Below are 16,363 nucleotides of genomic sequence, written 5' to 3'. Positions count from 1 at the left end.
TGATAACATCGATATAGTTTGACATAGGATGGGTTGGTATATGCAATAAGACAAACAGACAATATCCCCCATTTGAGTATGTCAATACAAAAAAACACAAATATTCTGATACATGTTCTAAAAGAAAAATAATATAAGTTAGCCTTTAGAAAAACAGGGTGCATTAAAGTATAGTGGAAGGTGGTTTAGTATATGTAATGAGACAAACAGCCCACATCCCTCATTTGAGCATAACACAAAAAACATTAGTCTGATACACTGTTCTAAAAGAGAAATACATTGGAACACTGTGGATGCACAGTGAGAGTTGGTTTAGCATATGTAATGAGATAAAAAATCAATATCCCTGTTCAGTCCTGGGGAGGTGTTTGTTCCAAGTTTCCTGATAATTTGTAATTCAGCAATTTCTCTCTCCATTCTGTTCTTGAAGTTTCTTTGCAGTAAAACAGCTACTCAAATGGGGGATATTGGCTGTTTGTCTTATTGCATATACCAACACATCCTATGGCAAACTATATGGATGTTATCATCTCTTGAGAAACCATGCCCTCTATTTAAATTAACAAAGCCAGAATGTTGCCAAGATTTATGGCACCCACACCTACGACAGCAGTCTGCTTTTTATCACCCTCCAGTGTTTTTTCAACCTGATTTTGTCCCACACTAACAAACACAGATCCCTATTTGTGGTTCTTTTGATCTGCTAAAAACATTCCCATGATTCTACACTGCCCACTTATATTAAGAATTGCTGCTTGCCCATTTTGTCTGACGAAGTCTGTTTAAGAGCATACGAAAGCTTACATTCTAAATAAAACTTAGTTGGTCTTAAAGGTGCACTTGTCTACTGCTTTGTTATAATAGTTCAGTTTCCTCCTTCTACATGCAATTGACCTTAGAAGGTACAGTTCTAGTAGTTCAAAGAACCCTGGATGCCTGAAAATAAGTACAGTGTTAACTATTGATATGGATCTTCTGGGAGTTATAATGGAATTAATATACTACATCCAGAAAATCAGCAACACATATAATAATACGTATTTACAAGGATGTGTATCATATATAAAAGAAGGCACCAAAACTGAACTTGCCATCTTGCTTTATTGTGTTTCAATGCAACATTTTTTTAAAAGTCAGTTATTTACACTTATTGCAAGACTTACTGCATTAACTTTGTTCTTCATGTTACTGTTGTTAAACTTGTGCTTATTTAAGCTTATTCTAGACCACACACTATAAACAATGTGATTGTTCAAAGAAAAAAAACTAATTTCTTATTTAAAAAAAATCAAAATGCATTCAAGAGGTTTGATATTGGATGTATCAAAACTGAACAAATCTCAAGAACAGGACATAGCCATGTTCAAAACAGCTAATTCGAGTAAATTGAAAATTCTGAGTTTAATACCAGGATTACCAACAAATTAAAAAAAAATAGTTGGACTAACATTAATGTATTAAATCTGCACACTAATTTTAATACTTTTTGTGTGTGATGCTAAAGTAAAAGTTAATGTAAAATGTAATAAATCATAGCTCTCCACTTAGGGGCTAGTGCAAGAATTTAGCCCATTCCTGAAATCTAAAAGATCGGAGGCAGGCTAAAGGCTAGCTCATCCTCCTGCAAGTCCCTCCTCTCTACAGTGAGAATTCCCGTCACTTGGCTTTCACAAGTCTGTGATGGTTAAGGCTTACATTGACATTGGCCTCAAGTAAAGCCAATCCTGATTTTAACAGAAAACCTTGGTGGATAGTTGACAGAAGTCCTGACATAACAATTAATTGTGGATAAGGCTAAGAAGGAAAGAATTAGAGAATTCATGCTTGAAAGGGGAGAAACTGAATTGAGGAACATCAGACACTCATGTTCCACCCACAACCTTGAATTTAGGATAATGGACAGGTTATAACTGCTCTAGGTTTCATTGTTACAAGGCCATCTTTAGTATTTTCTTCATTCTCTAGTACAGTAGTGCAACAAAACGAAAATAGTCAAAAAATTAAGCAAATTCCACCATATGAAATTTCCCTTCTCCAACTAAAACAGGTCCCACTGATCAATAAACTAACACTTTAGTTGGTTAATTTATCCATTAAACCACATTTGAAGCCATAATGTTAATAGGAATTTGGCAGTCCTTTACTATAAGGCAGGGGTGGCCAACGGTAGCTCTCCAGATGTTTTTTTGCCTACAACTTCCATCAGCCCCAGCCATTGGCCATGCTTGCTGGGGCTGATGGGAGTTGTAGGCAAAAAACATCTGGAGAGCCACCGTTGGCCACCCCTGCTATAAGGCATGGACACTGACAGTTGGGAGTTTGGATCAACATAATAGTAATGGAATGAAATCAGTCTTCAAAGGCCTTTCATTCATAAGGCTATATGCTAGTACACACACAAAAATCAACTCTTATTTCACAGCAGCTTCTAAAATAGCATCGTAAAATCATGATTCGTGCACTAAGAAAACAACCTAAATACTATTTGTTTCAAAATGGTATATAACAGTAATCTTAACATAACGATTATTGAATCGCAGTGTAATCTCACAAATTACTAATATAAAATAAAATTTTCCAGATGAAACCTTAAGTATAAATAACTGAGTTAGGTAAATAATCTCTCTATACATCTCCACATTTGTGCATATAAATTATCTCTGGTTTTACAGCTATTTTATGTCATTAGTCTGTAAACAGTGAGGCATTCATTGTATTGATCATGGCAGAAAATGTGTTAAAAAATCTTTATTTTATTCTATTCAGTCCTCTTGCCATCAAGCATGCAAATACTGTCATAACCATTTTTGGCTTCACTTCTACTAAGTCCTCTGGTAGGGCATATATACAAGCACCAACTTTCCGAGCAACTGAAATAGCATATCTTGGAGGGAAGAAAGGAGAAAAAAATTATTACTCAACAGACATAACATTTAAATATATTTAAATGCATTTATTTAAAATATTTATATACTTCCCCTTTTCCCCAAGTATATCAGGACCCAAGCTGGACAGCAACAATATAAAACAGTATAAAAACAACTGGATTAAGAAAAAACATTAGAACACATATAAAATACATTTAAAGTGTATGCTAAAACAATCTAAAATTCTTGTGCCCCACTAACAGGATATCCCTACTAACAGGCTTAGGCAGTTATTTATTTAATTATTCACAAAATAAAATGACACTGTAATTAAAAGTCAAGAAAAACAATAATATGGCTATGAGAAAACGCTGCAAAAATTATTGGAAATCAGCTCAAGTGTGTCTCATGGCCCAAGTCTGCTAGATTCTCATTGGACTACCAGTAATCTGCTCAGTAACCACTACAATTCCTGTATCAGATGTAAAGCACACTCAACCAATGTGGCTGACAAACAAGTCTCAATCCAGTAAGGGAAATCTTGGTGCAAAACCATGTTTATGTATGCCTTGAAGCACTGCTGTGGTTGTCTGGGCCACAATGAAATCGTTAGATACACATTTTTAATGCAGATAGAATGTACATGTCCATCCAGTGCCAATAGTTAGTATGTAGTATACACTTTCATTTGGTCACATAGAAGGCATTCTCCTCAGTTTGAAGTACATATGTATAACGCACCAATGGATAGATCCAGGTGGGCAGCCAAGTTGGTCTGAAGCAGTAGAACAAAGCAAGAGTCAAGGTGCACCTTTAAGACAAACCAATTTTTATTCAGAATGTAAGCTTTCGTGTGCTAGAAGCACACTTCATCAGACAATAGTATGGAATGGCAAGCAACAAACTAACAAACACAAGACGGCAATTTGTGACTCTTTTAATCTGCTAAAAAACACTTCTATGACTCTGCATACTAACATTAACATACTAACTTACTGCCATCTTTATATTTAGAACTGCTTGCCATTCCATACTATTGTCTGATGAAGTGTGCTTCCAGCACAAGAAAGCTTACTTTCTGAATAAAACTTTATTGGTTTTAAAGGTGCAATGACTCTTGCTTTGTTACACCAATGGATAGTTTGTGTATATTAGTTAGTTGAGGATAATACAAACATCTGTAGAAGCCCAACAGCAATTCAACAAGGTATTCTGCCTCAGGCCTATGCTCCCACCTCCATGCACATCATGCACTACCTATGACTACTGCTTCTAACCAAAGCAATGACATTTTTTCTCTTGTTCCCTGGGCATCGTTAAACACAGCAAATCTGCTCTTGTTTAAAGATTCCAGGGGGAAAGAGGGAATGTTAGCTGGTCTGGCTGTATGGAGACTGAGGTTCAACAGAAGCCTTGATGGTAAGATTGTGGTTGCAGTAAGAAAACTAGAAGGTAATTAAAAGCTTATTTCTCAGATGTTTGCTAACAATAGAGTAAGACAGGAGTGGCTGCAGAGACTGACACCCCCAAATCTGCTGAGACCACTCTTTTCATACACAATAAAATTGTTAGCCTTTAAGATGGCACAGAACTCTTTGTTGTTTCTGGTACAACATGGTAGCACTGTTACAACTCGGGAATTATCTTCCATGTGTACATCAGCAGGTTTATCAGCAACTGCTAGATTTATCAGCAACTTCAGCTGGGTCAGAGACTTATAGTGCAGTCCTAAGGACACTTTCCTATGAGTAAGTCCCATTGAATAGACTGTAGTAAAATTGAGAGTAGACCTGTTTAGGATTGCTCTCTTAATGTTTATAAAGGGAAAAAAATAAGTGGTAAAGACTTACTTAGCATTATTTAACTTGTCGGTTTCAGTAAGATTTTCTCTCTTGATCATTTCTGGACGGATTGCTTTTGGCGCGATGGCATCTATCAAATCGAGCACAGGTAAACTGGTGCTAATAGATTTATCCTAAAACAAGTGTTGAAAGATGTTCAATAATGAATGGAGTTATCATACTTTTTCATATATGTGTTTTTTCTATTCACATTTCCAGTAATAACCCAATCCATACAAAAATAATGTAATTCCCTTCCAAAACTTTTAATCAAGCTATATTCATTACAAAATAAACCAAGACAGGAAATTAATTTTTGCAGGGTATATTGGAAAGGCACCAAGGCTTTCTTGTAGTCTTAAAATAGTATGTATTGCATTCTTAATTGGATTTGATGGAACTGGGTGCAAAGCAGGCTTTCAAGTTGCACTAAGATAAAGAAGAAGAAGGAGAAAATTATATTCTCCTCCTTGGAATTGAAAAGACAGCAACTGATCAAATAAAAAATCACATTAAAAATATTCTGCAGACCAACATGGCTAATTACTATCTTTGTCTATAATTCTGCATACTATGCTTTAGACTACAGTTTACTAATTCATAATATATATTTGTTTGAATTAACAAGAAACCTCATGTGCACTACTAGTAACAGGTCCTTGGATCATCCTACTATAATCTTTCCATGAAAATCATTTATAAATCTCTTATGTTTCTTTCCTCCAGTTCTTATACATGAGAAGATATTTTTGCTTGTGGTTTGAGGCTGCTTAGTATTAAATAAATGTTAGGAGATTACATCAGAAGTCTTCAGTAATTTCTTGCATCTGTCAACATTTTAGTGGTAATATTCATCAAGCTGATTTTCTTGTGCAATTAGGTTCTTGTGCAATTTCTGGCAGAGGTCTTTCACCTACTACCTTATCTTTTTTAACTGGAAGTTAAACAGAGGTACTTTCACTGAACCACAGCCCCTCCCCATACCAAGCTGACATGTCTCAGAAAATTCATTGGCAATACCAGGGCTTTTGGGGTAGAAAAAGCCCAGTAGGAACTCATTTGCATATTAGGCCACATCCCCTGACATCACTGAAAAATGTCACCCATTCAGTAGGTTACTTTCTGCGTATTGACACAGAATAGGACAGTACCATCAGCTGCATTTAATGGATGTGTGTTCTCACATAGCCTGGACAGAGACAACACATGCAGTGAAGTGAGCAGCAGCAGGCCCAGCTTCTCCCAGGAGGGGGCATTCATAGGCAGCTCTGGATCTCTCACTGTCTTTGCAAGCCCATTGGAGGCTGGAGGTGGCAGAGAGGATGCAGCGCACAGTTTGAAAGCACATGGCCGCCTAGTGGCTTTCCTCTGCCAGAGACCTTTTTTTGAGCCAGAGCCTTGGCCAAGCCAGCTGGAACAGCGTTCCTGTGCGTTCCTGTTCAGAAAAAGCCCTGGGCAATACAGTCAATTTCTAGTGCTAATTATTTTGGATTATGTCTGCCCATTATAGATCTATAGTTATTCTATGTACTACATATTCCAGTACCAGGAAGACCACTTCATAAAACATGAAAAAATGGCTATTTTGTGATATAACATTTTATGCTTGTATTTTATTGATGGGTAGCCTGAGCTACAGAGTGTACCATTATAACTGCCACTGAACTTAATGTATGATTACATCAGGCGATAGTTTAAGGTTTGGAGTCTGATTTATGTGACAAAAGCTCGGATAAGACTATAGATTTACAGGTAGCAATGTGGAGGGCTGTAACAACGTGCACATCACAGTGTCACTTATGGGGGAAAAAACATGATGTAGGGTAGCTCTAGGAATCACTTGAAACTTTATGGTTTTGCCACAGAGTTTCCAGCAATTCCTAGAGCTATTGTACATCATGGCCTTGTTTTCCCCAGAAGAGATGTAGCATTGCACATATTAAAAAAAGTCCCCACTGCCACTTAGAGCAGCAGTAGCAGGGCTTTTAAAAAAAAAAAGCAGGAACACAGTTTCGGCTGGTTTGGCATCAAGGGGTGTGGCCTAATATCCAAATGGGCCTTTTCCACAAAGAAACCTTGCATGAAACAATGGTGATGTCAGGGGGTGTGGCCTAATATGCAAATTAGTTCCTGCTGTATAGAAGAACAGTTGCAAGTGGGAGGCCTGGAAGTGCTATAAGTCTACAAGGTCTGAAAGTCTGCAGTTATGTTTATTTTGTGATCTAGATTTCTTGTGTGACCCATGGCAACTTCTGACTCATGGTAACCCTATGAATTATTGATCTACAAAATGTCCTAACACTGACAGCCTTGCTCAGGTCTTGTAAACTGAAGGTGGCTTCCTAAATTGAGACAAGCTATCTTGTGTTACTCCTCTTTTCTTTCTGCCTTCAGTTTTCCTAGCATTTTCTTTTTCACTGAATCTTGCCACCTCATGATATGAACAAAGTAAATGGGTTCCTATACTGGAATAATGACTAGTCTACCATTGGAAATTATCTATTCCATTATTTACTATATAATAAATATTTAACAAGACCTTATAGAAATTTGTGATATGAACCATAAATTGCCTTTAATCATTATAATTTTATTTTTCACAGTCCTATGACAACTGTGGTGGAATGACTAAACAGTTTTCTATCAATTTGTGAAAATGTCCTCAATATGCTAGTTTCTTTAATGCAAGACCATATTCCAGAAGTGCTAAATAATCTCAGCGGTGATTTTGAGTCATATGGGGAATCAAAATCCAAAGTCGCTGCTACAGTTCCTTGTCAAGATAAATTGTAAGGGGAAAGGAGTGGACAAGCAAGAAAGAGAAGTTAGAAGGGTGATGAGAGGAAGCAAAGCCAGCATGGAGGGAGACAGGAAAGAAAAATACAGCAAAAGGAGGTAATGGGGTCTAGAGGGAAGTGGGAGAGGAGAAGCTGCAGGGGTTGTAAGCAGAAAGAGGGGAGAAAGGAAGTAAAGTGAAGATAGTGTGAGGAGGAGGAGTCTGGGGATCCGTCTGGGGGGTCGGATTGCCAGGTCTGTGTTGGAAAATATCTGAAGACTTTGGGTGGATACAGGAGAGGGCAGGGTTTGGGGAGGAGCCTCAGCATGGTACAGTGCCATAGAATCCACCCTTCAAAGCAGCCATTTTCTCCAGGGGAGCTGATCTCTGCCAGCTCAAGATCAGTTGTAAAAGTGGGAGATCTCCAGGCCCCACTTGGAGGTTGGCAACACTATGGGGAGATGAGCCTTCTGAATCCTCAGGGGTCACCCATGTGTGCATGTACATACCGTAAGTACAACAATATACTATCAATGAAATACATAGATATTATATGACTATGCGTTTTATATATATATTTTAAAAGTGGCCTATGAATGCATAATTTCAGAGACACTCTGAAGCCAACTATGGGTAAGGCTTAATATTAACCTTCTGCTATATAGCAGTTCCCACAAAAATATCTGTGTGATTGATATATGCTTTATACTGAAGTAGGTACCTTGAAGCTAGTTATTGAGGTGCTCTTATTTGAATTTAAAAGAGTTTGATTCACCCATTTAATAATAATGTCATCATTTACTTTCTCTCCTTCTCCAAGGTCTGACAGTACATTCAAAGTATACCTGTAATAGAATGAACACAGAACAGAGTTTGTATTGGATGAAGAAATATAAAGTTTTCCCTAATTTTCCTGGTAGTAAATTAAAATAATTATAAAACAATACTTTCAGAAACCTGTTCAGATAGGGCTCATACAAGGAACATGGAAAAGAAAGAAGTCAAAACACTGGGGTCACATGAAAACAGGTCATTACTTTATTGGAGTTAACCCAACAAAAACTAATACAGTGCAAAGACTGGACCATGTGAATCAATCAAAGAACAAGATCTCAATTAGTTTGTGGTAGAAGAATAAATTACAAAGGCATTCTTAGTAGGTTACACGCTTTAAACCAGGGGTGTCAAACATGCAGCCAAGGGGCTGAATCAGGCCCCCGGAGAGCTCCTATCAGGCTCCCGAGCAACTCACTGTTGTCTGCTTCCTTCTCCCTCTCTTGCTTTCTTCTGCATCACAACTTGATTAGCCAGGCTTCCTCAATTGCACCGGAGCTACAGAGCAAAGTTCCTCTCTTGCGGAGGAAGTGGGGGAAGGAGAGCTTGCTTTTACAGGCTCAAGCAATTACACAGCAGAGCTGCTGAGCCAAACCTCTCTTCCTTCTGTTGGCTGAGGCTCAGTGAGGTACATTAGGCTGAGTGTGTTTGTCTGTGTTCTTTATATCTCCCCTACCTGGAATTACATTTTATGACACACATGGCCCGGCCCGACAAGGTGAAGATCTGGCCCTCATAACAAATTAGTCTGACACCCCTGCTTTAAACCCATTGACATAACAACTTAGAAGGGTGTAATTCTGCTGAAGATGGCCGAGTGGAAACTTTAGAGGGTATATATTGGGTGCGTTCACACTGCACTAAATAATGCATTTTGCAACTGGATTTTACTGTGTAAGAATAGCAAAAATCTATTTGCAAAACACATTATTTAGAGTAGTGTGAATACACCAATTGTTGCCTATAGTTGTCCCTGTAGCACGGTATACACAAGCTTCCTCAGCGGCTAACTATACATTATGTGAAAATATATGCCTGCTACAATTTTTTTTAAGAAATTACAGTTTTGAAAGGGGTAATTTGGAGAGAAGCAGTGGAGGGGAAAGGTTACATAACTTTCTTTGATCACAGTTTGTACTAACTGCCCCCTTCTGCACAGTTAAGCATGGGTGTTTGCTTATGACTCCAAGACTAGTGTGTCTGCACAAAGCCCCCAACGTCCCTCATAAGAAAGAAGTCGTCCCTCCTGAAAAGATCAAAGTTTCTCCTTCCCATTTTTCTTTTGAATTATAAATTATTAATTTTTGAGCTTACATAATGAACAGAATTTGAAAAGCAAGGATAATTTAACTACTTGGTGATGGTTATTAAAATAATATCCCATTGTTACTAGATATTTTCCTTCATCACACTAATAACATTGTTCGTACCACAACACATAGTATCAACTGCATTTACCTGCACAAATAATTTTATTGTTTTCATAATGACATTTTAAACCTTTATATTTAAAATGAAAGTATCCTTGTAGAACAAAATTAATTGTAACACAGAACACTTATAAACATGCTTTTATCTACTGCAGGCTTCCAGAATCTCTACATGTTGTACATACTGTGACATCCTGATGAGTGGGAAACAACATGCATTCTGTCCATTTAGCCATCAGGGAACAACTTTCTATACTGGCAATCTTAAGTCACATTTAGTAAAGGACAAGTTGCTAAATAATATCCATGAGTTTCTTATGGAAGAAAAACTGTATGACTTTGTCATCCAAATTTGGCTGAAAACAAATTAAAAACATATAATGATTTTGAAAGCCACTGTTTTTTCCTGAGCTGCAACAAATCCTTACCTTCTCATTAACTGCCACACTAATGCCAATGTCAGTGTTGGGTTGCCTTCATTGAGGTCCTGTCCACCAATGCCAACTAAGGAAAATCTGGCTTTTGTCTTTCCCAGTTCCACTGCATAGTTACAGTTTTCAATCTACATTGTTTATGCAAATGACAAATACTTTTTAGATTCACAAATTACAGTTATTTTGAATTATATTTTAAATCATGTTTTGTACAAAGCAAACCAGCCACAAACCCAGTAAGGAGGACCATCCTATACCAGCTAATCAGTATGTTTAATCCATATGTATATGGAAAGAATTTTAAACAATGTACAGTGTATCAACCAATAATAAGTGGATAAAGTATCATGCTGCTTTCTTATGGATGTTTTGTTCCATCTTGGCTTCCTTACTGTAGCAACCACATGACATTGACCCCTGTATTTGTCCTGCTTTTGTGTTTGTTCTTGTTCTGTTATACTCTTTATAGAAAGATCACAGTTAACACTCCTTTACATACCATTACAAGATAATGCATGGGATGGAGAAAGTAGAGAAAGAAGTACTTTTCTCCCTTTCTCACAATACAAGAACTTGTGGGCATTCGATGAAATTGCTGAGCAGAAAGGTTAAAACGGATAAAAGGAAGTACTTCTTCACCCAAAGGGTGATTAACATGTGGAATTCACTGCCACAGGAGGTGGTGGCGGCCACAAGTATAGCCACCTTCAAGAGGGGTTTAGATAAAAATATGGAGCACAGGTCCATTAGTGGCTATTAGCCACAGTGTATGTGTGTATATAAAATTTTTTGCCACTGTGTGACACAGAGTGTTGGACTTGATGGGCCGTTGGCCTGATCCAACATGGCTTCTCTTATGTTCTTATGTTTTTACCATACAAATGAGAAGGTATATATTTTTGCAGGTTCTGCTCATAACAATGCTATTTTCCTTTGCTCAGCCCCCACAATGGCTGTTTTATCCATATACATTAGTGGGCTTTTCAAAGGTTTTTTAAACAAAACTGGGAGTTGCTGTATCTTCTATGACCTACTAGTAGATTATATTTTTCTAGTACTTTTCATTGTGGAGTCATAAGGAGAAAGGCACACAGACATGAAAACAGGTCATTACTTTATTGGAGTTAACCCAACAAAAGCTAATACAGTGCAAAGACTGGACCATGTGAATCAATCAAAGAACAAGATCTCAACTAGTTTGTGGTAGAAGAATAAATTACAAAGGCATTCTTAGTAGGTTACACGCTTTAAACCAGGGGTGTCAAACACGTGGCCTGGGGCCGGATCAGGCCCCCAAAGGGCTCTGTCATGCTCGCGAGCAAGCCTGCTTACTTTTGTCTCTCTCTCTTGCTTCTTTCTGTGTCACAGCTTGCTTTGCCAGGATTTCTCAACTGCACAGAAGCTATAGAGCAAAGCCTCTATTTTCCCCATTGGCTGAGGCTCCTCTCTTGGGGTAGAACTGGGAGAGAGCTTGCTTTGATACTGACCACAATATTGCAAGAGTGCTAATACTTTAAGCATGTTTTATTTTAGGGTTTTTTTAAAAAAATTGTGTTTGCGTCCTTTATAAAATTTATATGTCTGCTACCTGGCATTACATTTTATGATGCACATGACCCAGCCCAACAAGGTCTCATTTATGTCAGATCCAGCCCTCATAACAAATGCGTTTGACACCCCTTTGATGAGTTTTAGAATTTTGCCACCTATAGCTGTTCCTCAAAAAAACATTATTTGGTTACAGTGATTCATGATCTGATCACATCCAAATTAGATTACTATAATTAACTCTACATGGTGCCTTTGAAAAGAGGAATGTAGAAAAAGGAAAAGAGCCCTGTGGAGCAGAGTATTAAAGCTGTACTACTGCAGTCCTAAGCTCTGCTCACACGACCTGAGTTCGATCCCTGGTGGAAGCTGGGTTTTCAGGTAGCTGGCTCAAGGTTGACTCAGCCTTCCATCCTTCCGAGGTCAGTAAAATGAGTACCCAGCTTGCTGGGGGGAAAGCGCAGATGACTGAGGAAGGCAATGGCAAATCACCCCATAAAAAGTCTGCCGTGAAAACATTGTGAAAGCAACGTCACGCCAGAGTCGGAAACGACTGCTGCTTGCACAGGGGACCTTTCCTTACCTTTAAGGCCCTACATGGCTTGGAGTCGGGGTACATGAGGGACCATCTCCTCCCATACTATCCAGCCTACTAGTTAAGAGAAGGATGTCAAACTCATTTATTACAAGGGCTGGTTCTGACATAAATGGGACTTTGTGGGGGCAGGCCATGCATATCATAAAATGTAATGCCAGGTAGTGGAATTATAAATTTTATAAAGGATATAGAGAAACACAATTAAAGATATAATTTTTTACTTAAAATATAAACATGCTTAAACAGTGGGAACTAATTTGCATATTAGGCCATGCCCCCTGACATTACCATTGTTTTGCACAGGGCATTTTGTGTAGAACGAGTCCAGCAGGAATTTATTTGCATATTAGGTCACACCCCCTGACACCAAGCCAGCCAGAACTGTGTTCCTGTGCGTTCTTGCTCAAAAAAAGCCCTGCTTAAAACTCTTGCAATATTTGGTTAAAATGGAAAGGTGGGGGAATAGTGGAATTTGGCTATGTAATTTTAAAACATAAACATCAAGAAAAAGCACAGGGATCACAGCAGAAAGTAAAAATATAAACCAAAAATATAAAATGCTCTGCATTTAGGAAAACATGAAATGGCAAACTTCTCCCCCTGCCCCCAGGTCTACTCAGATTGGCAATGGCTCTTCAGTGTGATATTCCCCTTTGGCTGTGGGTTCCCAGGTCTTACTAGGCATCAGTTCTAAGGTCCATTCAGCAGAGACATGCTGGCTCAAAGCATCATTTGCAAGGTCACACAACTCCAGCAAGGAACAGCCATATAAACGCTGAAAAGTGAAACTGAGCTCTACTCCATTAAAATGCTTTGCTGCACAGACAAAGCTGAAATGAAAACATGGAATGGATTTTGCATTAAGGTCTTTGTGCCCAGATAGACTACTCCCAGGGCACAGAGACCTTAATGGAAAATCCATTCTGCATTTTCTTTGCAGCTCTGCAAGCCCAGAATTGTTTTTTGATTCAGCCTGCAAAGACAAAGAAGAAGGGAGCTGGGAGCTTCAGCAACCTTGGAGCTTCAAAGGGTGAGGACAGGAGGGAGGAGGAAAGAGTACAATGGGCCTGATTGAAGCTCTGGGCTGGTGGGTTCTGGCTCGTGGGCCAGACATTTGATACCCCTGAGTTGAGATCTGGCTCTGAAGCCTTGCTATACCCCACCTTCAGAGATGTGGCAGAGGGTGACTAGAGACTTCACATTTTTTGTTGTAGCACCTCACCTTTGGAATGCCATCCCCTTTGGTTTTATCTTAACAGCTTTTTAATAATCTTATCTGTTTTATGGGTAGTTTTATGCTGCTTACATCTTATGGTATTTTTTAAAAAAATTAAGCCACCTCAAGCAAGACTCTGAAGAGATAGTACATAAATAAATCTGTAATTTTGAAGACAGCCTGAATCTGGACAGGAATACCTATTGTTAGGAGTCATAAGGTCTTCTTAATTTTGTTTTAATGTTTTCATATATTTTTATTTTAAAATTTGTTTTATGAAAGGAGATGTTCAGAAGAAAGATGTGGAATGGGGATATAATAAAGAAGGCTTTTTTCAGCAGTAATGCACAGGAACATAGTTCTGGCTAGCTAGTTGTCAGGGGGTGTGGCCTAATATGCAAATGAGTCCTGCTGGACCTTTTCTACAATACAAGCCCTGTGTGAAACAATAGTGATGTCAAGGGATGTGGTCTAATATGCAAATGAGTTCCTGCTGGGCTCTTTCTATAAAAAAACACCCTGTGTAAAACAATGGTGACATCAAGGGGTGTGGCCTAATAGGCAAATGAGTTCCTGCTGGGTTCTTTCTATATAAAAAAGCCCTGTGTGAAACAATGGTATAGGAAAAGCCCTGATAATAAGTATTTTAAATAAACAAACAAAATGAGCTTAAATTTTTTTTAAAGAATGCCATAAGACAAAATGAGACTTAGGGCCCAACTACACAGTACTTTTTGAATGAATTCCCTGGACCTGATCCACAGCCTTCCACACTGCTTATTTTCCTAAGCCAAAATGGCCCCAGCAGGGAGTTGCTTGAAAAACTTTCACTCACCAGAAAATGAATCGTGTAGTTTGGCCCTTTAAAAAGATGACTGTGAAAACAAGCAAATTTTGGTAGTAGATTTCCATAACACTAAAGTGATCTAGCAATTCCAAGGTTGTTATTTTTTTTTTAAAATCCCTTTGGTGGATTAGAATACGCTGGTTGGAGGCCAAAAAAAGTGTAGGGAAACAGCTGTGTGGATACTTAGTAGCAATAAGTGCTATACAGAGAATAATCTCCATTTCGAAACAGCATCAGAGCAAACTCTTAATTGCTGTATCTAATAGTAAACTGATGTTTCTGTAGATAATAGAAGTTGTACAACAAGAACACTCATAGACAAAATAGTGATTTCTACCTATTTGGCAGTCTCCTTGGTTATGCAAGAAATATTAACTTCATGGGCTAACAAAAAGACTTTTTGAAAAGGATTGAAAATGCTTCAGAAAGGAATGGAATGTTGAAAGCAGCTGAGAGTTAGTTAAGGGAAAAGAGGAAGAGGAGGAGAAGTCTGCTTGCTCAATTTATTTATTATTTATTACATTCTATTTACTAAGCTGCCCATTCCCTGCTCAGGACAGTTTACATCAGGAGTGAAAACAATAGAATTAAAACAACAGTGAAATGCATTAAAACAATTCATCAGATGATGGATAATTTAAGTGTCCACCAGCCCCCTGGATGAAGAGAATATGGAAGAAAGGGGGAGGCAGGGATGTGAGAGTGCCAGACCGTCCCTGCAAGCTTAGAGAATTCTGTATGGGAAGAGGCATGGGATTTTCATTTTGTCTGTTCCCCCACGATGCTCATAAGACCCACCTTGTAAGAATTCAGCTTCCAATTTATTCTTCCAATTAAATTGCTGTATTGGAACACATACACATCGTACTAGATTTACTTATTAGAATTACTGTCTTCCAGTGAGCTACAGAGCACATCTTTTGGCCCTTAAGATTTAAAACAGCACATCTGTTCACTCAAAAGGTAGCATTTTAAAAGTGTTTATAATTTGCATTTGTAATATCCTGGGCTAGCACATATACTGCTTGAATGACAGCAACATTCTGGGAAAATTGTATTATGTTAAAAGTCAGGGCCAAAACAGATGTGAAAGAGATTACAGATTTCTGTCAAACCATTAAGAGTAAACTGCACATACACAAACCCAGTTGGGATCAGAATTGCATGAGAAAGAAGGGATTTAACCCTTCAAGATCCAGCCACTTTTACCATTCGATACAGGGCTCTGCAATAGTCTTTAAAAGAGGTGTTTGTTTGTTTGTTTAAGAATACATCTCTTTTCTCTTTAAAATTTACAGCAGCAATACAGAGGTTGCTCCAGTTAGTGAAACCCAGGGCTTTTTTAGTAGAAAAAGCCCAGCAGGAACTCATTTCCCTGTTAGGCCACACCCCCTGACATCACCCTTGTTTCACACAGGGCTTTTTATAGAAAAAGCCGAGCAGTAACTTATTTGCATGTTAGGCCACACCCTGATGCCAAACTAGCCAAAACTGTGTTCCTGTGCATTCCTGCTAAAAAAAAAAAGCCCTGGTGAAACTAGGTTGCCAATCCCCAGGTGGGGCAGGTAAGAAGCACTAAGGCATCCACGCCAAAACAGCCTCAATTATAGAAAATTTGAGTATTTTATAACAAATTCACTTATAAGATAATACAATACAATTCAACATGCAGATATAAACCACACCCGAATGCAAAGTCTATCATTTACACTACAGGCCGTGGCTGAGTGGCTCAGACTGAGTGGACTGAGACTAAATCCTGCGAAGACAGAGGTCCTTTGCTTGGGTCGCCGGGGGCCGGGAAGGGGAATCCCCCTACCAGTTTTTGACGGTGCGCCGCTGATGGCGGTGGACAGGGTCAAGAGCTTGGGGGTACTATTGGAGCCTTCTCTAAAGATGGAGGCTCAGATAGCAGCCGCTGCCAAGTCCGCGTTCCTTCACCTTAGGCGAGCAAGGCAGTTGGCCCCCTTCC

At 38.6% G+C, this 16,363-nt stretch overlaps 1 protein-coding gene across 1 annotated transcript in view; it reads right to left on the bottom strand.

Moving 5' to 3' along the window:
- Positions 1-2,007: 2,007 nt before the first annotated feature.
- Positions 2,008-16,363, bottom strand: part of PLS1 (plastin 1) — a 77,435-nt gene continuing 63,079 nt past the window's right edge. The window contains exons 13-17 of the mRNA XM_060242304.1: positions 10,177-10,310; positions 8,206-8,329; positions 4,718-4,842; positions 2,284-2,884; positions 2,008-2,138 (exon numbers count right to left, since the gene is read on the bottom strand). Of these exons, the coding sequence (XP_060098287.1) occupies positions 2,749-2,884; positions 4,718-4,842; positions 8,206-8,329; positions 10,177-10,310 (519 nt within the window). The 3' untranslated portion in view covers positions 2,008-2,138; positions 2,284-2,748. The remainder of the gene's footprint in view (positions 2,139-2,283; positions 2,885-4,717; positions 4,843-8,205; positions 8,330-10,176; positions 10,311-16,363) is intronic.

The sequence above is a fragment of the Heteronotia binoei genome, chromosome 6 (assembly GCF_032191835.1).
Source record: "Heteronotia binoei isolate CCM8104 ecotype False Entrance Well chromosome 6, APGP_CSIRO_Hbin_v1, whole genome shotgun sequence".
Classification (NCBI taxonomy): Eukaryota; Metazoa; Chordata; class Lepidosauria; order Squamata; family Gekkonidae; genus Heteronotia; species Heteronotia binoei.
Note: the sequence above shows the minus strand (reverse complement) of the source record. Positions and strands in the feature narration are given on the sequence as shown.